This window comes from Taudactylus pleione, unplaced genomic scaffold, assembly GCF_031769625.1.
Source record: "Taudactylus pleione unplaced genomic scaffold, aTauple2 ptg000418l, whole genome shotgun sequence".
Classification (NCBI taxonomy): domain Eukaryota; kingdom Metazoa; phylum Chordata; class Amphibia; order Anura; family Myobatrachidae; genus Taudactylus; species Taudactylus pleione.
Genome location: NW_028284820.1, coordinates 507,501 through 529,186, shown reverse-complemented (window position 1 = coordinate 529,186; position 21,686 = coordinate 507,501). Strand labels below are relative to the sequence as shown.

Genomic DNA, 21,686 nt, shown 5'->3' with positions numbered 1-21,686 from the left:
TGTATATAATGGACGTAGCATATGGTACATGAGAGAACACACTGAGTGAAAGCTTTCAGTGTAACCTGCAATTATGGAACCTGGAAGATATGACGTACATTCATTTGTTATCCTGTATGAAACCATCTTTCATGTACTAGGCTGTAACTTATGTTTAATTTTCCCTCAGAAGGTCAGTGCTGTGATTTGTAAATCAAAGTATGGATTTCCGGCAATGAGATCATAATTGAGCCTTAGGGGTTGTTCTGATTTTTAAATGTAAAATTCTATTTTTGTACAGTTTTTTTGGGGAGATTCCGATAGCATGGTTATAGGCCTTTACTGTAGCAGTTTAGCCCATTAAGTTAAGGCACAGGTTCTCAAATTCTGTCCTCAGGACCCCAAACAGTGCATGTTTTCCAGGTCTCCTCACAGAATCACAAGTAAAATAATTAGCTTCACTTGTTGATCTTTTAAAATGTGTCAGTGAGTAATGATTACACCTGGGTGACCTGGAAAATGTGACCTGTGTGGGGTCCTGAGGACCGAGTTTGGGAACCACTGAGTTAAGGTGACTCCTTTTGACTTGGGCCGTACCCTCTGGCAAGGAACTAGATCAGTGTTGGCTAACCTTGACACTCCAGCTGTTGTGGAACTATATATCCCAGCATGCCCTGCCACAGTTTTAGCATGCCCTAATAGCAAAACTGTAGCAGTGCATGCTGGGTTATGTAGTTCCATAAAAGCTGGAGTGTCAAGGTTAGCCAACACTGCACTAGATAAATCAGGGGGCGCCCAGCGAGGGATGCCTCAGCAAGCGTGGATAGGGGATAACTTCCTAATAAACTCTTCCCCCTTTTCCTCCCAGGGACCATTATTTGCACCATTGGATCGCCTTGTTGGCCGATTGCCCCATCATAGCACAAATGTACGAGGACACCGCTTTAATAAAGGACCACACCCTCGTCAACTCATTAATCCGTGTGCTACAGATGCTGCAGGAGTTCAATATAACATTGGAGAGTTCCCTCATCAAAGGAATAAACATCTGACACTACCCAAAACCCAGAGAGATCTATCCTTACTGTGCACAGCGCGGATCCTCCGCCGCCACGACCCGGAGCGCTCCCTGTAATATACTAGAGAGTATCTCTTTTTTATACAGTGCTTTATGACTTCTTACATCTTTCATATGAGAGAGGTAGTGAATATCGTACGGCTTATTATGAAGCCGTTCTATTTACCGAGCCATTAACCTGTCGTGTTCGCTCTGCAGATGTCACAGGATCACGGTGAAGATTTTTTTTTTCTCTAAGTCGTCTGTTACATTGTATCAATATTTGCTTTACTGGCACGTCATCACTTATTTGCTGTTACAAAAATATATTTATATATATATTTTTAAATCCTATTGTGCTAGACCACAGTGTTACGGAATCATGGCGTTGCAATTTTTATTTTTTTTTGTTTTTATTATCAGTATTAATTTGTGAATGATGGAACTTGGAGAGACTTTATATATTGCTACACAAATGCACAGAACGTGTTTTTAAATATGCATTATTTTTATTTATTTAACTATTAATGCTTTTGTGCTCCTTATCACACTGCACTTCCCATAACTCTTGGAGACTGCTCCCAGCGCGGAGAGTGTATGAAGATGGAGGAAATCTTGTTCCCCGTTGGATCGCCCTCTTGCGGGAGATTTGTCCCGTGTTCACCAATCATGCCGAGAAGATGGATAAAGCTTACTTTGTTATATCCAAGCTAGTTTAACAATGCTGCTTTATGTTCCTCTGACATGCAATAATACAAGGACATTCGGCGATCAAGCCGCTCATCGCCTCTTACCCCTCCCCCTTCAGCTGGTCATCCGGCACAGAAGTAAGAGGCATTTTTGCACAGATCAGGTTAAAAATAAATAAATCCATTTACACAATTCTGTGTGCTGGCTTTTGTTGAGTGGGTGCTAATAAAATAGTTTTTGTTAAAAATGAGACATTTGGGCATTTAAATGTAGTTGGCTGTGTGATGGGATTGGGCACGGGATGCCGGTGGCCAGAATAGCGATGCCGGCATCCTGATAGGGTTAGCATAGAGACGCCTGTTGGAAAGTACACTAACCCTAAACCTCCCACTCCTCAGCCTAAACCTGACCCTCCGCCCGGAGCCTAAACGTAACCCTCCCCCCTAGTGCCTAACCACTAACCGGCGATCGGTATGCCAGTGCTGAGATTCAGGCTGTTGATCCCGTCTGATGTGTATGTGTGAAGTGTAAATTACACTTTAAATATGTGTTAAGTTTTGTAGAAGAAATGAAGCTGGATAATTCCTTGGGGCTTCTATTAAAATGATATGTTAACACTCCGGGAGAAAGAGTCTTGATAAATTGATGTACGGAATTCTCATAAACATTGGTTCATCCCCCCCCTGACGCAGCACAGATTTCCCTAGGATGGTGCTCGCTGTCTCAGTCTTCATCAGCCACGTCTAACTTTACACCAAGTACATGGATGGACAATAGAAGTTTGTACCACAAGCCAGCGCTATTTTCAGAGACCAAATTATTGTAATGAGGTAAATGGGTGATGAAGGGGGGGGTGTTTTAGGCGCATTCACTTTCACTCTGCAAAAAAACTCGAATTTTACAGCAGCTGTGGTACTATGGAGATTGTTTTTCATCCACTGAAATTACTAAGGAATGTCCTTTATCTTCCAGTTGTGCGTTGGTGGAGAAGGACATTTCTAGGTGTCAAAGAAATAATTACAAAAATCAGAAAAGTTCCATGTCTTATAAGGACAGTCCTGATGTCTGTTTGTGATTAACATAAGTCATTAATAAGGCTAAAACCAACAGGTGGTGACAATAGATTGTCTCTAAACTAGGGATGAGCGGGTTCGGTTCTACTCGGTTCCGTTCGGATTTAAAAACCGAATCTTATTGGCTATCAGCTGTCATGGGTTTTGGATAGCCAATAAGATTCGGTTTTTAAAATCGAACGGAACCGAGTAGAACCGAACCCGCTCACCCCTACTCTAAACATAAGTTAGTATTTCTGTCCTACACAATCTGAACTAATTATATCCTCTGATGTTATAGTGATGCATATTTTGTATTTATGAACAAAACTTAAAATTTTCTTTTCTGCTTTACTCTGCTTGGATTGAAGTCAGATTTGCAGCCTTCTGTAACGCTGTCTTATGTAAATCATCCACAAGATGGCGCTGTTTACATCCAAGTAATCAGACTCTTAACTGCAATAATTCTAAACATACAGTAAGTTGCCATGTGCCTCTCCGTCTGGTCGGAAGACCACTGGAAAGTTATTTAAAAACTGACTTTTTACCATGGAGCCGCCTTCCAGAGTGGTTGGCAAAAGAAGTTGCAGAGACCTTATATAATTACTCCATATTTCAGTCTCTGCTCCTAGGTGCCGGCTTTCCGACCATTTTGCTGGGTCCTTGCGACCTCCAATCCCGTAATTAATAGTGATGTGTGCAGTTGCACAACCCCTGGTAATTGAATACCTTGCTAAGGGGCCAGGGGCGTATCTATAATGGGTGCAGGGTGTGCAGTGGTCACACTGCACACCCTGTACCCAATTTTTAATACCTCTCTGGAGTCCCTCATCTGTGTTACCAGCATTCTACAAATCGCCTGGAAAATGGCCACTGTGGACGTTTTCCCGGAATTTTGGTAAGATGCAGTAGGGAAATCACAGTTAAATGGCTGCCACACCATTTTCCAAGTGACCTACGCATGCCCAGTAGACTGGCATAGCACTAGAGTCTACCCTAGTGTCCGTAGTCTGCTGTGCTCAGTGCGCTGCCGGCCGCTGGGCAGAGAGGAGGGGGCCCCGGACGGAGGCTGCACACAGGCCCCCTCCTCTCTTAATATGCCCCCGGAAAAAAAAGTGAGAGCTGGGTATGCTTGAAGCATCATAAACACTTTCGGTGTCAGGAAGGCAATGGACACGCAGCAGTACATTTGGATTCTTCAGGGTGGCTTCTGGATAGATTGTAAGCTCTGGGGAGCAAGACCTTCCCACCTGTTATGATGTATGTGTCTGTTTCGTCTTCAGGGTCCATAGAGATCCACAGGGATACCATAGGGAAAATGGTTGGAGTGATCCAGGCACGAAACAGTTAAGCTTTCAGCTCCCAGGATTCCTCAGGTCCTTCTCCACATTTACTCCGCCGATGGCTACAGGCACTCAGTTTTGAGTTTGTTGCGGCAGGATTCAGACGCACTTTTTATAACCGTGGGAGTGCTCAGGCAGTCCCAAGGTTTTTATTTTAGGATTGATTTTAGTTATTTTTTTACTATTGGAGCAAGCAGTGCTAGGCGTTCTAAAGGACACCTGTGCTGCTGCTTAATCTATCCCCGCCGGCGGCGCAACAATAGTAACCAGACTGGTGATCTCGGCAGGCACCAGCGGTTCTTGGCTAGCGGCGTTGCTGGGACCCGGGACGCATGTTAGGCGGAACCACGTGGCATTCCATACCTCCGGTGGTTGGAGACTTGCCGGAGGCCGCTGTAGTGGGGCGACCGCTGCGTCCGCTCCGCCACTAGACCACCAGGTTGTTAGTCTGGCGTCGGGGACAGTTGCGGCGGCCATGTAGAAGGCCAGCGCACCCAGGGGTTGTTACAGCATAGGGGAAGTAGGCTCTCCCCGGCTCCCCCTCCAGCCCAGATGGCGATCCAGCTGATGTTTTCCCGTGTCTGGGTTGTTCCTCCTACCCTCCTCTGTTATGAGACGCACAGCGACCACTATCATTGTTGTGCTGAAGTTGCTGGTCTCAGGAGGTTTGGGTCTGGTCTCCCTGTATACCTCTCCCCAAAGGCCAGGTTATACAGTCCTCAAAATCCTACCAAGCCTTGTGCTTTGAGTAGTTGATTCAGGGCCCATTGCAAGTCCTGCAAGGACTTCTTTTCAGTCCTTTCGCCCTTAGGGAAGAGCAAATGGACAGTCTTCCCCCTGGATATATAGTTTTCGCAGGACCACTAAGCAGCACACTAAGAGATCTTGGCCGGTCAGACATCCAGGCTCTAAGCCGGATGACAAACCCTCTGCCTGATGGGTCAGGCCGCCTCCTTGGGGATCCCAGGCTGGGAGGCCAACTTCTTCAATTTGCGGATTACTGGCATCAAATAACAGATGCCTGGGTCCGAGAAGTGGTCTCTCAGGGGTATGCCCTCACTTTCTGGAGGCATCCTCCCCAGAAGTTTTTTTATTTTTTTTGTTCAACTCCCCTATCAAGGCCTTGGCCCTCCAGGAGGCCATTTATTCCCTGCTGCGGGCAGGGATGATAATACTGGTTCCTGTGGTTGAACAAGGAAGGGGGTTATTACTCCAATCTATTTTTGGTTCAGAAACCAAATGTGTCTCATCGCCCTTTTCTAAATCTGAAAACCTTCAACCAGTTTGTGCGTGTATCCAATTTTCTTATGGAGACTCTTCGGTCAATTATTTTTGGCAATGGAACCTGGGAATTTTATGGTTTTCCTGGACTTTCAGGATGGGTATCTGCATGTGCCTATCATGCCATCCCACCAACAATTTCTACGGCTTTCTGTCCTGCAACAACATTAGCAATTTCAGGCACTGCCCTTTGGTCTAGCAATGGCCCCTCAGGTTTTCACCAAAATAATGGCGGTTATGACAGCCTACCTCAGGCGTCGGGGAATCTGAATACTCCCATACCTGGATGACCTGATATTGGCACAGTCTCCAGCTGTTCTACAACACCATCTCCAACTGACCGTTGCTTGGCTACAGACACATGGCTGGATCATCAATTGGAAGAATCCTCTCTGTCTCCAATACAGTGGATGATACATCTGGGGGCACTAATATTGCGAGTACTCAAATTGATACGCAAGCGAAGGGTATCCATTCTATCAGCGATGCAGGTCCTGGGGTCAATGGTGTCTACCTTCGACATGGTGGAATATGCTCAATTCCATTCCAGGCCTTTGCAACAATTGATTCTTTCCCGGTGGAACGGGCAGTATCCGCTAATACGGTCCCAAAGGATCCTTCTCACTCCGGAGGTTCGTCTCTCTCGCTCTTGTGGTGGACAAGGGTCGCCCATTTTAAATTCCACATTGGGTGCTCCTCACCACGGATGCCAGGCTTCGCGGATGGGGGGCGGTGACGGGTCATCATACTTTTCAGGGAAGATGGACAAATCAGGAAAGTCACCTGTCCATAAACATCCTGGAGCTGCGCGCAGTATACAAAGCACTCATCCTGGAACAGAACCTACTCCAAGGCAGGCCGGTCCAGATCCAGTCTGACAACGCAACCACAATAGCCTATCTCAGTCATCAGGGAGGCACGCAGTCATGCAGCCATGAGGGAAGCGACATTATGATCTGGGCAGAACGTCATCTTCCGGCTATCTCGGCACTTCATATCGGGAGTCCTCAACTGGGAAGCGGACTTCCTAAGTCGTCAGGACATACACACCGGAGAGTGGGATCTCCATCCTGGTTTTTTTCAACTTCTAGTAAACAAATTGGACCTACCAGACAGGGACCTTATGGCCTCACGTCACAACCACAAGGTCAAGGTACGGGTCCAGAACCAGAGATCCCTCAGCAGCCTTTGTGAACGCACTGGCAGTGAAGTGGGACTTCAAGCTGGCGTATCTCTTTCCTCCGATTCCCCTCCTCCCAACGGTATCCCTGTGGATCCCTATGGACCCTGAAGAAGAAAATAAGAGTTATGGTAGACTTACATTTGTTAACTCTTTTTCTTTAAAGTCTATAGGGTCCACAGGGCACCCACCCTGTCCCATCTGGCTGCATTGGGTAATTTTTCTTTCGCTCACAGAGTCCCTCTTCTTGTGTGAGAGTGTTTCTGCTGTACATTGTTCTTCCTTCTCCACTGTCCTTCTGCCTTGGGCTTGTTTTCAAAACTGAGTGCCTTTGGACAGGGGCGTGGTATATGTGCAGGAGGACCTGAGGCATCCTGAGAGCTGAAAGCTTAACTTTTTGGTGCCTGGATCACTCCAACCACATTTTCCCCATGGTATCCCTGTGGACCCTATGGACTTTGAAGAAAAAGAGTCAACAAAGGTAAGTCTACCATAACTCTTATTGTTCTCAGATTGTCTCCCTGACTGTACAGTGCTGCAGAACATGTCAGTGCTATATTAAAAATGATGGCTGATAATGGAGCATGACCCATTTACATGATAAATATCTGTTTGACAGGAGAATGTGTTTGGCTGCTCTTAGGAATTGTCTTTTGGCGGGTTGCTAGTTATTGTTCCCCCCTGGGACTTGAAGCTTAACATCTGGCTGGCCGGTAACCTCCCCCTTTCAATTATGTGTGTGGGAGGGGGGTGACAATAACAGTACCCCAAATTCCTTAAAGCCTTGATGAAGCAGAGGCTGGGGGTAGTAGATTTGGGGAGACAGAATTGGGCACAGGCCGCAGAACCAGATGCTTTCAGCTGAATTTATTCTCTGGTCCATGCAGTTTGCTGAAAACTTGGGCTCAGTGTGGGATCTAGAACATGTTGGTGTACATACCACAAAAGTCTGCTCAACGTCCGTTACTGGCAGTGTGATAAATGCCCAGGGTCGGTGCAGGATACCTTCTGTCTGCTGGGGTACGATCTGTCAATCCCTAATAACCCCTACTAGCAAATTTATTAGTCCAGATTTACTGACTTTTTACCAACTGTCAGTAAGATAAATTATATAGCCTCCCCTCTATTCAGTCTGTGGACTGTTTGCTATATTTTAGAATTAGAAAAATAGTGTCAGTAATAAATATATATATATATATATATATATATATATATATATCATCTGCAAATATTTGTAAGTTTATAAAGGTTGGCAACCTTGATGACTGGCATGTTAAACAGCCCTAAAATGCCCCACAAAATCCAGCCCTCATGCCCAGTGGACAGTACTGCTCCCATTCCCAAATTGTGAAACTCCCATACATTGCTGCAATGTGCGCACCCGTGAAATTAGTTTCAATTAGAAATGGCTATTTGACGGGAATGGTGACGAGGTCACGCGGCTTTTCTACAATAAGTGACCTGGCAGAAGTGCATGAAAAAGTGGGGAAATCATCCTGGACCCCAAAAAGTGGCAACTAAGATAGCAGGCCCATATAATTTTGCTAATTTTTTTTTTTTTTTAATTGTGGAACTGGTGTGTTCTGGGACTATGCCACCAATATTTAAGGATAAATAAGCCTCTAGAAGTGCCATGTATTATTGGTGAGGTGGCTGGTATCAGTACGCAACAAGGCCAAATATCTTACCATGGTTCACTACAATTAAGCCACTAGGGGGTGCTGTTACACCAGGATTTACAGATGAGGGCTCATCTCACCTCCGCAATTTAGCAGCTGCCCTCTATATAATCCTATTTACAAAGGGTCTCCTATGCGGGGAAACAAATTCCAGATTCTTTAGTTAAAGGTATAAAACAAATGGAGGTAAATATCTTGTATATAGGTGACGTGCTTTTACAGGGCCGAAACTAGGATATTTGGCACCCCCCGGTAATTCCCCTGCAGCAGTGCCCCTATAGTAATGTCCCTGTAGTAGTGCCCATATAGTAATGCCCCTGTAGTATTGCCCATATAGTAATGCCCCTATTGTACTGTGCCTATAGTGCCCCTATAGTAATGCCCCCCCATAGTAGTGCCAATATGGTAATGCCCCCTTAGCAATGCCACTTACACAAAAAAAACCCCACAATACTTACCTTTAACCCCCCTCCTACGTCCGCCGCCATCCGGTCCGCCCAGCTGCTTCTCGGAACTATGGGAGAGACGTCATGACATCTCTCCCACAGTGCCCATGGGGAGATCCGGAAGCTGGAGTTCAGGAGAGAAGTCCAGCCTCCGGCTACCGCGGTGCTGCAGGGAAGGAGCCGGGCGCCCGCTGGTAATAAAATCTCAGCGTCCGGCTTGGAGCCCCCCTGCGGTGCTGGGCTTGTAGACACTGGAAGTGGGTGCACGTGCACCTCGAGCCACCCCCTAGTTGCGGCCCTGGCTTTTAGAACCGTTGTGACTGGTAAAGTTTATTGGATTGGAATAATTTAAATTGAACTCTAATTCTACTCTGTTGAGGACTAATCAATTTTACAGTGTATTTGTCAACCAACACGCATGTATTTTTTTTTTTTTTTTTGGGGGGGGGGGGGGGGGAGGTTGCTGAGCCAACCAGTCCATTCATTAGAGACTTGTGATGTTCTGGAGGCACAGAGTGTCTCATGCCTCAATTATGTTGCTAGTTCACAGTTCGGTAGTGGTCACTTGTCTCATGATATGGCTTCTGTCCACCTCCGTGGTTTTAAGCCCTGGGTAGATGTATAGATTGCATAAGTAGCTTTTACATTTAAGGCCTTTTGCTGGGTACACAATGGCAGATAAAATGGCCGATAAATTGATTGGCCAATATATCGGGTGCCTGTCGGCCAGTGTGTACCAGCGATATGTCTATGAGCAACGTCGTTCACTGACATATCACGCCGGCTGTGCTACACAACCGATGGCAGATATTTTTGCAGATTTATCTGTTCATGGTGCTGTGCATACGAGCGGTTGGCAGCAGAGGCCGCGGGGAGGGGGGCACTGCCAGATGATGGTGGTTCAGTGTGTATAAACAACCATCATCTGCAGATCACTCGATGCGTCTGCCTGTCAATCAGGCAGCGGGTGTGCGAGAACAAGTCCTGCGCAAGCACAGACTCCCAAACATAGTAGATGTGTGCTAACCATTGGTATTAGCGCACATCCCTCAATCAGGACCTTAAGTCCTCACTGAGGCATGAGGTACATTGTGCCACTGAGCTGATAGGCTGAATATATTATATGTATATCATCACCGTAATACCCGCAGACCTACCGACATCACCCGATTTCCCAGTGTACTGGTGTTCTGCTCCTAGGACTAACTGCGGCTGATTTATATAACTGGTTTGGTCATTTAACTGAAAATGACAATGATTAAAATCAGCCCCACTGATTTACAGACCTTAAATAAGTGGGATGAGCAGGAAGAAATCATTGTCGCACTCTAGAAAGGTCGGACGCTGTGAGATCATATAAATGTTGAACAGAGCTGTGAAATTCTGAGAAGGACCTTGGTTATCTTTAAGTGAATCCTCAAAATGAAAACATACTTTAAAATTGTTAAAAAGACATCTATTCCTACATGTTCCAAAATGTATTACATGGTTGTGTTATACCATCCAACATCCGTTTTAATATGCCTCAACATTATCAAAATGGGGAAAAATAAGTCTAGCCGTGAGGTGCCCAAAACTCTTCCTCTGAATAACGAATACCCCAAACCGCTCTCCGATCTCCGTTATGCCAGCAGTCCCAGGGCCGATGCTACCATTAGCCGGCCGCCTAAGGGTGCCAGCCAGCTGCTGAGTACACAAAAAAAATGGCATAATTCATGGCTGAGTGGCATAAAATGAATTTGTGGCACAGCTGTGTAGCATATTATGAATTTGCAGCATCGTTATGAGGTACATTATGATTTTGACGCTCTGCTGTGTTTCAAATTTTATATAGTGTATTATGAATTTGGGACACTGCTGTGTGGCATATTATAAACTGGGGAGACTGACGCGTGGCATATTGTGAATTGGAGGGAGCAGGGGTGGTTGGTAAAACGTTGCCTAGGGCACCTGGAAACCTACCGCCAGCTTTCTGTTAGGGATCAGTATGACATACCGTCCAGCGGTTCTAATCCCGACAGGTAAGTATTTTAGTATTTACTAACCTACCCCCCTAACCCTCCCTCAGGGGTGCCTAACCTTAACCTTCCCCCAAAGTGCCTTACCCTAAACCCCCCTGTAAGTACCTAAACCTAACCCCCCTTCCCCGCAGCCTAAACCTAAGTATCCCAGGGTCGTGCCTAACCCTAATCACCCCTTCCCCCTAGCCTAAACCTAATACTCCTGGGGGGGGGGGGGTGTCTAACCCTAAATCCGCCCTGGGAGCCCCAAATATAAAAGCGACTGTCCGCGCCCGGCTTACCTTCGATCGGGATGTCGGGCTCCTGGCGTAGGTAAAATGACAGGCATCGAGATTTCGACACCTGTCATTAGACCCTTGCCGGGATTAGACAGTCGGGATGCCGACGATCGACATTTAGACCGTTGACATCCCGAGTGCATACCTTCTGTTAACCCATGTCCCTTCTTATAGGGCCTGGGCATCTGGACCAGACTTTTGAAAGGGGGACAACCGCCCAGGGTGCTAGGCTGGAGGAGGCTCAGGGAAATATTTGAGTTGCAGTTGAGGGTTATGTGCATCCGATTTCTTTCTTTTCCAGGTGCTAACTTCCAGTTCTAGCTCTGGGAAGAGGGACGATTTCAGGCTTACAGAGTGGAGGCTGCCATGAAAGTTGGCACATTGTCTGCAATGTACAATAATAAAAAAACTGATAATTTGCTCTGATTTATTATATTTTGTAGCAGGTGAAGGTGCACATTTATAGGGCAGTTTACTGTAGATTTGGGCTGTGTGATGGATATTCAGAGAAATATGGTAGAATGGATCACCAATTGGATTCCAAGAAAAGACAGAGCAGGAATGATAACTAAACTCTGCCACTGATTTCTTTTGACCATTCAAGAGCTGCGTTTGTCCAGGAATTAAAAAGATTCAACAAAAGCAGTTTTACTGGAGAATAATTTCTGGGGATAATGTGGAAATGATCTGTAATTCTGTATACAGCAGGCACTCTGTGGGAGAGGAATAATGAATGGTTCTTGGTGGCCAGTACATGGTATTAAATGAAGTTGTGTTTTAGCAGTACAGTATACTAGGGACAGTTTTACCTCAGTGTCCCATCATCTGCGGGGTTTAGTACATCACCCATTAATTCTGTAGTGCCAGGGAAGCTGAGGGGAATAAGGGCAGACAGAGGCCAGACAGATTTTTTCTCTACCCACAGACTGTGACAGGAGGGTGTGAAAGTGGGTGCTGAAGGAGGGGGGTAACCCCTTCACCAGGACCAGCAATTTCCAGTTGAGAGAGGGTAACACTGACACCTAAGAGAGGGTCAGAGGCTCTGAAACTACAGTGCAGCCCATGCTGGCACTTGTAGTGCCACAGGAGCCGGCTGTTGTAGGGAGCACAGACGGGGGGTGGGGGGGGGGATGAGCCACTGGGGGAGGAGGGAAGGTGCTGGGAGGGCAGACACAGCAAGACCTGTGGGAAGGAGAAACCCAGGGGGGAGGGAGAGAGGAGGGGAGGGGCTGCTGCTGCCTCCTCTCTCCCGGAGATCGGGACAGATAAGGGGCAGAGATAAAGTGACGGCGGCCGGTGTTAGAGGCAGAGGGGGGAGAGGTGTCATAGTGTGGGGACCCTGGAATACAGGGTAGGGGGCGAACAGCGGTCTCTGGAGGGACTGCCATCAGTCTCTAGGTGAGTAATAGGGGTATTAGTAGTAGGGACACAGATGGAGAGTGGTCTCTAGAAGAGGAGAGGGGTCTGTAGGTGAGTAGTGGGGTATTTATGGCAAGGGAATGAGGAAAGGGTCGCAGGAGTTGGGAGAGAGGGGTCTACAGTGAGGGGCAGGGATTAGAGAGTGTAGGGTAAGAGGTAGAGCGGTCTCCAGTGAGGGGCAAGTGTTAGAGAGGGGTATCCAGTGTATGGTAAGAGGGAGAGGTGTCTCCACTATCCATTGTAGGGGAAAGTGGTCTCCAGTGTGGGGGTAAAGAGTAGAGGTGTCTCCATATCCAGTGTAGGGAAAAGGTGAGAGGGGTCTCCATTGAGGGGCAAGAATTAGAGGGGTCTCCAGTGTAAGGTAAAGGAGAGAAGGGGGTCTCCAGTATAGGGGAAGGAGAGGGGGGATCTCCAGTATAGGGTAAGGAGAGAGGGGGTTTCAGTGTAGAGGGGGGTCTCCAGTATAAGGAAAGGGGGAGAGGGGTCTTAGTTTGGGTGACAAAGTAGGAGGATCTTGAGAGGCAGGACAATAATAGAGTGGGCGAGCCCCAGGGGGATGGGATACACTGGAGGGGGCAGTAGGAGGGGCGCCCCCTATCTCTGTGTCAGTATGGGGTCTTTAGGGGCTCCCCTCCGGCTCTTCCTGCTGCTCCTCCCGTTCTGCACCGCTCAGCACCCCGCGGCCCGGACGCACAGTGGTAAGTGCCTCTTGGGGGTCTATTGCATGTAGTGATGCCTTGTACGGTGAGATAGATTCATGTATTTCTGTCATACACAGAACTATACATATGATATGAGTCATGTATGCATCCAGGTCGTCTCAGAGATTTACATGCATGTCTATTCGATGTTCTCATGTTTGCTCCTACATATGATACATCTGTAAGGTAGGTCTGCATCCGATACCAGTCTGTAAATATTGTCCAACCTGTCTTAATTACAAATAGAATAAATACCTCTGTGTGTGTGTGTATGTATGTATGTATATATACATATATAGAAACACATAAAAAAGTGAAGACTGGGATTTCTGGGGAGAGAGCATATTTAGGGTGTAACTGGTCACAGCACATTGTATCATGACTGGGGGGTATATTAATATTATGGAGGAATGCTGAGTATTTCGCTTGTCAGTTTTGTCCTATAACATTGACACTGTGACGTCAGAGCTCACCAGCTGAGAGATTATAAACTGCCCCATTGTCCTGCATGGTATGTGTCCCCTGCAATGTTTAACCCCTTGTCTGCTGACTTATACTGCATGCTGCACAGTCCGTACAATGCAGGAATAGGCACGTTCAGGCCTCCCAGTTGTTGTAGAACTACAGGTCCATGCATAACCTCCCAGCATAGGCCGCCCACCCACTGTCCTGCATGTTATATATCCCCAGAGAATTTTGACCTCACAGCTGCTGAAATATACAGTTCATGTACAACAGATATAGGCAACTTGTGGCACGTCAAAATGTGGGGAACTACAACTACCAGCATAACATGCTAACACTGCCTGCTTGCACTTGCAGTTCCACTACAGCACACCTGGACAGCCAGGTCTGGACACAGCATTAATGAGTTTATGGGGTGGATGTTGTGCATTAAAGCCATTTTACCGGGATAGATTGTAATTATTCTCTGTCTCCGTCACTAGAGTATCTCTCTGGAACGTCAGGGGTTAAACAGGGCATGATGCCCATGAGGGTTGTGTTCATTTTTGCACATTTAAAAATAAAACAAAACTGTCTTCCCCATGGATGTATAGTTTCTGTGTTTTTATACTTTGCATTTAATAAGGTCTATTTCATAGGTAATCCTCAGGGTAAGAACTATTATTAATGACAGGTCTGGCTGATGCGGAGGGTGAAGCTGGCAGAGAAGTCTTCCTCCTGTATATACAGAAATAACTGCCTCATGGTACCACATGAGCTTGCACTCCATCATACACCAGTAAATGAGCAGACGCTAGGTACTTGCAGCAGATCGTTAATCCCTATGATCCCTATCACTAATTACAAAACATTTTGCCCTTTTTTTTTTATCTGGGACCTAAGGACGATTAACTTTAAATTAAAAGTTGATAAAAGTCATATTAATAATATATTCATTTTAGAAAATTTAACTGTACATTATAATATTATTCAAATTGAATGTATGGATCTAGGCCCCAGGTGCTGAACCCCTGTTTAACAGTAAGATCCTGCAATGATGTATAATTCATATTTCTGACTGATGCACCATCCTCCGGCTGGGTGAGTCGGAAACTGCTGTGCACAGTGTCCCACTAAAAGCTTCTCAGTGTCCCACTAAAAGCTGTTACAGCCTCCCTCATCCAGAAGTGCATCCCCTGCTCACACACTCAGCCTTTTCATTACACTTATTGCAGACACCAGTCCCGACAGTCAGACAATTATTGCCAGGCCCTATAAATCTTTTAGGAGTCCCTACAGTGGTCCTATTGTCCACAAATAAAGCTATTGTGCTGCTAAGGAAACCTACATTGCCCCGACTGCTGCAAACAGTCCAGGTACTGTCTCCGTCTGCAGATGGAGGGCAGTTTATTGAAGTGAGCACTGGACAGCTAATTATAGATCTTTGAGGAGAAAACACAAACCCTCCACCTACATCTCAGTCTATCTTATGGTGCATACATACGATCAGATTTTTCCTTCAGATATGAACGATAACGATTTAAAAATCGTTCAGCCGTTCATATCTGAAGGAAAATCGTTCATATCTGACATGCCTGAACGATGGACGATCAATGATGCGCGTTCCCGTTTGTCAGATAACGATATCTGACATCTGATGGGTTTGCAGTCAGACTTGGACGATTCCATTCATTTTAATGCAGTCAAAAATCGTTCAATTGTTCAAATCGTTCAAAACTTTGGTAGAATCGTTCAAATCGTTTAATCGTTCAGTCGTTCATCTGACAAATCTGACAAGTCTGACAAATCTGACCGTGTGTACGCTCCATAAGCTGCATACACACACAACGATTTTGTTACCAACGATTTTCTGAACGATTTTCTGTCAGATTATCTGTCAGATTTTTTAAAGTGTAATGAACGATTTTTTTGAACTACAAACGATTTTTGCATATTCCCTTAATGAAAATCGTTGAGTTGACAAGTCTGACTGAACTACAAACGTGAACGCGCATGAACGATTATCATTCATCGTTTGACTCAGAAAGGGAACGATTTTTTCAAACGATTATCGTTAAATGATATCGTTTAACGATAATCGTTAAAAAAATTGTTGTGTGTTTATGCAGCTTCTGACATAAGTTTAAAATACGCTCTCTTACCTTTCCAACTATACTCCCATTCCACGTGCTCACAGCCTTCTGTGCAAGCTAAATAGTGGAGACAGATTGAGCTGTATTCTAGTGATTTAGAAAGAATTCATAACAATTATCACAGGCTCATAATTCGTTTTGCCAGATAAAACTCCTTTTTTTTTTTTTTAATCCATAACAGGTTTATCACTAGTAATTACTCATCCCCGTAAATCACTATGGGGGTAGGAAAATGAACTATTTATCAAGTGGTGAAAACTTTCTTTTCGCAGCGATAAATAGTTTTACAGAAGTGAAAATTTAATTTATGGATTAAATATTAGTTTTTTTTACCAGTCTGGGTCACACTAATATAAATAGGGCTATGCCAGTTAACCTACCAGTGTGTTTTTGGAGGGTGGGAGAAATCACGAACATGAGGAGAACATACAAACTCCACACAGAGAGTACCCTGTCAGACACAAAATAAAAAACAGGACACAAACACGCCATTACGCCCAGGCATAGTAAATGCAAGATACACAAAGGCTGACCATTCAGGTAACTGCTTCCGCTGTGTGTAAGTGGCAGATCGCTGTACGCAACGACAATCGCTGAGATATCCACGGTGATATGACATTGTCGCTGTATCGCCTTAAGGGGCTTATATATCAGCAATCAAATAGGGCAGTTCTTTGTTCTGCCTTTGCCTGGGTTGGATGTTCGAGTCAGATTTTTAACATATATTTTGGCGATTCCCTGAGAAATGGACGATCATCAGAGTTATACGGATCGCATCGGAATCAGGGATTCGACCGTTTGATGTATGGCTCGCATTACAGTCATACGAAATTCCAGTATTGCCCGACTCTTCCTCAAAATGTACTGTGCAGGGCGCACGGAGTCACCAGTGAAATTATGACCGTAAATTAAACCCTCACAGATACTTTTTGTGTGGAGCCTAGAAAACGTTTCCCCACTAATGCTCACAAGGCATCCAGTATTCCCGCATGCTGTGAATAACTCCGCAATATTCAAACAAAAACTAAGGCTTACATCTAGGTCCATTGCCAAGTTCCACATCCCAGTGACGTTCTCTCGAAGCCGGAGCATTTATATGATTGAGTCTTTGTAATGTTTCATGTAGGATAGGACGCCGGTTGCCTTGGGGCTAAACAGAAGCAGCCATGTTTATAAGTGTATTACAGTTTATATGTCAGGCTGAATTACAGGTAATAGAGGTCATAATGTTAGTGGGGGTCACATATTTCTGTGGCAGTGTAGCTGTGTTGGAACTACATGTCCCAGCATGCCCTGACAGCCTCTGTCTGCATATTATGTCGGGGCACTTGAATAAGAAAGCGTTAATATGGGCCCATCAGCTACACACAGAGGAGACAGACAGATGGCTGAAGCAATATTCAGCCTATGGGCGGAATTCAATTCTTTTCATCCCCTATCGCGCACGATGGAGCTATTCTATTCTTGCTCCTGTCGGGCGCGATCAGCTGCCAAGCGCTACATTTCAGCTCGCAGCCCCTGGGGGATGAGAGCTGAAATGTGCGAAAAGTTACATGTTTGGGCGCCAAAACATCACTTTTCGCGATTGCGCCCAGCACTTTGGTCGGGGTTAGCCGTTTTACACGGCTAAACCCGACCACTTTGGGTGCGATCAGTGTGAAACGCTGGCACAATTGAATAGTGGCCCGCGATCTCCTGTCACTTTAGACGGGAGATGCGGGCCGCGAAATCAATTGAATTCCGCCCTATGTATTCACTAGGAACTTGTGACATCACTGAGGCATGAGGCACACAGTGCCTCATGTACATAATTGGAGATTTTCTGAAGGGGATGTCCAGGTGGGGCAAGTTGCAATTGAAATTTGGATTCCCAGTTTAAAACAACATTTTAGTTGGGAATCACAATAGATCCCTTTTCAAATATATGAAATATATATAAGAGGGTTATTTACATCCCTTAAAGCTACTGCAAATTAGCATCGGATCCTCTCAGGGTGTCACATGTCTCGGTGCTGGTGCAGAGTTTTCATAACAGTGTGTGGCTTTGCAGGACAAGATGGCGGTGCTTGCGCTGGGTTACAGGTGGGGATGAGCGGAGAGAATTTTCCTTTCTCCCTGCATCTAGCTTTGCGGACAATGCAGAAAGAAGAGATTGTTTTCTGGGGAAAGATTATTAAAACCTTTAAAACTCCAATATGTGTCCCGACATGGGAGCCCCACATCATTTCCAGGCATAACTTTCTGTTCAGAAAGCAAATTAGATGTGTTACTGCCTAAGTATATTATAGGCGACGTCATGACTTTATTATCCTGGGTATAATAGCACTTTGCATACAACTCTTTAATGATTAATAAATGATAAAGCCAAGACAATAATAATAATGAGAATTATGTGCAGAATAATGAATTTGAAGATTTGGGTGTTAAGTTTGAAAATAGGGCATTTTCAGGGACAAAAAAAATGATGGTCTTTAATACCAGGGACTACGGCTGGAAATTAAGGACTGTTTGCAAACCGTAGTAATAGATTTTAAATACTGTCAAATCAGACAAGTTCTAGCACTGCTTATGCCTCAGTTATGTTGCTAGTTCCTAGTAAATGGATACTCTTAATTATGTCACTAGTTCCTAGTGCAGAGACAGGTTCTACCTTTAGTGATGTCGCTGGATCCTACTGAATAGATAGGCTACATTCTCAGTGATGTCACTGGTTGGATAAGCTGCATTCTCAGTGATGTCACTGGTTCCTAGTATTTATAGGCTGCATCCTCAGTGATGTCATTGGATCGTAGTGAATGGATAGGCTGCCTTCTCAGTGATGTCACTGGCTCCTAAGAATGGATAGGCTGCACTCTCAGTGATGTCACTGGCTCCTAGTGAATGGTAGGCTGCATTCTCAGTGGTGTCACTGGTTCCTAGTATTTATAGGCTGCATCCTCAGTGATGTCATTGGATCGTAGTGAATGGATAGGCTGCCTTCTCAGTGATGTCACTGGCTCCTAGTGAATGGATAGGCTGCATTCTCAGTGGTGTCACTGGTTCCTAGTGAATGGATAGGCTGCATTTTTAGTAATATCACTGAAACTCTGGTGGTGATCCCAGCCGCACGCAAGAGTATTCAAGTGTCCCGGAGCTGCCCGCACCTGCCCGAAGCCACCCACTTCCAGAGTGCAGTGACAGAGGGCCTGATTCAGACCCGCTCGCGAGCGCTGAGCGCTCGCAAGCGGGACGATGGTGGCCCAGTGCGCATGCGCACGACGGAGCCGGCTCCGTCGTGCGCATGTGTGAAACCTGGATAGCGACGGGCAAACCGTTGCTCCGGGTCTCGTACCAAAGGGGGCGTGCTGTCGATGTTGAGTGACAGCACGCTCCCTTTGGTGGGCGGGCCGGGGGAGTGTCTGCCCAAACGGAGGCGTTCCCATGGGAACGCCTACCGTCTGGGGCCGGCCCCACTGACATCACAAGTGATGTCAGTGGGAGAGATTCCGGCTCTGTTTGAGCCGAAAGCACTCTGGGGCTTGTGGCAACGAGACCCTACCACAAGGGTCTCGTTGCAAGCCCGATGGTCTTGACCATCGCGACCATCTTCCTGGCCGCTCGCTATAGCTGTGGATGGGCACCCACAGCTATGCGAGCGGCCAGGAGGCCACTCTAAAAAAACAGAAGGCCGGCCCTGATTCAGAGTGCGCGCTCTGTCAAAGCGTCCGGCTCTGAATCAGGCCCAGAGTCCGGGCAGCCGATGATGCGATTTGTGCTGACTCGTGGCCCACCCCTGGTTTACAACGCCGGTAATCTCTGCATTGTATAGTGGGGGTCGGGGCCACAAAGACGCGCTCATGCTATCACGTGTCGCGCCCCCCTTCCCCCGCATCACTTAACCTGGCTCCCGGCAAGTATAAGGAGAAATACTGCAGTACGAGGATGTGATTTTGTTTTTTATCTCTCTGTACACACATGGCTTCCTGTCCTAGCTGAGGAGATTGCAGGCAGGTGCAGCCAGGTGTTTCACACAAAGGTGGGAGAATAGGCCACGACTTTATTACCCCTTACCTGCTGGGCTGTTTAGCCACGTTTTGTTTAATAATGTGGCTGTTTGCAAGGGTCATGGAAAATGTTATACTAATATAAATAGCATCTTAAAAGTTGTAACATCTGTTATACGTTGATATATTTTGCAAGTTATGAAACAAATGAGTAAAATGAGTGATTCCCGGCAAGTCTGTGTATTGCGTTCTCCTGGTTCTAGAACAGGAGAGAGCCCCAGGTTCTAAAATATAGGGCCGGATTCAATTAGAGACGAAAAGTCGGAAAAGTTTTGTCTGTCCGACTTTCCGCCTCTTTCGTTTCTTTCAGAGGCGGAAACTTTACACTTTTCTCCATATTCAATTCCTAAACAGGCGAAAGCGGCGAATGCAGAACCGGTGGAAAGTCCTGTCAGAAGTTGGGAAATCAGTCTGTGCCTCAAAAAAAAAGTTGCACTAACATAGGGAATCAATTAGATGTGCAGCACAGACGGCGTAATGGTTAGCATTGCTGCTTCACAGCACTGAGGTCATGGGTTCGATTCCCACCACGACCCTACCTGTGTGGAGTTTGTACATTCTCCCTGTGCTTGCGTGGGTTTCCTCTGGGTACTCCGGTTTCCTCCCACACTCCAAAAATCTGCTGATTGGGTAATTGGCTCCCAACAAAAATTAACCCTAGTGTGTAAGTGTGTGAGTATGTGGTAGGGAATATAGAGTGTAAGCTCCTCTGGGGCAGGGACAGATGTGAATGGTAAGATATTCTCTGTAAAGCGCTGCGGAATTTGTGTGCGCTATATAAATAACTGGTAATAAATAAATGTGTACTAATAGCCCTAATAAAAGTGTTTGGGGCACTTAAGTTGTTTCAATTGCTTCTGATTAGCGTCTATGCAAAAGTGGTGAAGAATGGCATAAAGCTGTATTTTTTGGTGAAAATAAATAGTCCAGTCAAATTTGGGGTACTTGAAAATGGGTGCTAGCATATTATTATTATGTCTGTAAAGTGAACTTTTAATAAACGTGTAAAACCACCCTCATACATGCTCCTGCAATCTCAAAATCACTTGGCCCCTCCTTACAGCACCCCAAGAAGTCTATTTCACTAGTTTTTATAGTTGTCCCACAACTATTTACTTTTTCGCCCCCAAAACAAAAGTACTTTTTTGGGGTAAAAAAAAATTTTCTATTTAGTGGTAGATTTGTCCTTTGGGGGCTTTCCCAAGGTTCTGAGTCATTTCCCCAAGTTTGCACCCCAAAATAACGATTTTGCACTTTTACTCACCTGCTATTCATAGTTGATACTTTACCGCCTATTACAATGCATTGACTTGCCGCTTAGGCGAAATCGTCCTGGAATTGAATATGGAGATACTTTGAAAACAGGCGGAAAGTTCGAATCCGCGGAAACTTTTCTCCAAACGGCACTTTTCGCCTCTAATTGAATCTGGCCCTTAGGCGTAGATGTTGTTGCCTCTGGTACGCTGCAAGTCATAGATGTCAGAGTACAACGCAACCAGCTACTTCTAGAACGCTACAGAGGGAGAACAGAGCTAGACTGAGAGTTAGGCTGAATTTGAATCAATTTCTTGGTCTCTCCAATTAAATAGAAATGGGGATGAGCCTCAGTGAAGGAAGAACGTTTGCCAGACATTGACAGAAACCAGAGACTTGTGAATGCTGTGACCTAACTGCTGAATTCATCCCGTCCTCCCTGTGCAGGGAAACACACTTTCCAGTTAGCGACTCTCCACTTGCAGCTAAACGGGTGTAACTGGTCGGCAGCGGGGAAGTTCGCACGTAGGGAAAGCATGCCGCGGGAATGTGGAATATCGACAGCAAAATGGCGACAGGTTCTGAATGTCGACATGGACTTTAGGTCAGCAACCGATATGTCGACATTCAACATTGATGACATGTTCATAATGTTGATGTGTCAAC

The 21,686-nt window shown here is 45.8% G+C and overlaps 2 protein-coding genes across 5 annotated transcripts in view; both read left to right on the top strand.

Annotated features, from left to right (window-relative positions):
* DENND5A (DENN domain containing 5A) overlaps window positions 1-1,909 on the top strand; it is an 84,685-nt gene extending 82,776 nt beyond the window's left edge. For both annotated transcript variants that reach the window (XM_088447103.1, XM_088447102.1), the window contains one exon: window positions 848-1,909. In XM_088447103.1, the coding sequence (XP_088303229.1) occupies window positions 848-1,031 (184 nt within the window). In that variant the 3' untranslated portion in view covers window positions 1,032-1,909. The remainder of the gene's footprint in view (window positions 1-847) is intronic.
* Window positions 1,910-12,899: 10,990 nt separating this feature from the next.
* SCUBE2 (signal peptide, CUB domain and EGF like domain containing 2) overlaps window positions 12,900-21,686 on the top strand; it is a 118,298-nt gene continuing 109,511 nt past the window's right edge. For all 3 annotated transcript variants that reach the window (XM_088447101.1, XM_088447100.1, XM_088447099.1), the window contains exon 1: window positions 12,900-13,123. In XM_088447101.1, the coding sequence (XP_088303227.1) occupies window positions 12,982-13,123 (142 nt within the window). In that variant the 5' untranslated portion in view covers window positions 12,900-12,981. The remainder of the gene's footprint in view (window positions 13,124-21,686) is intronic.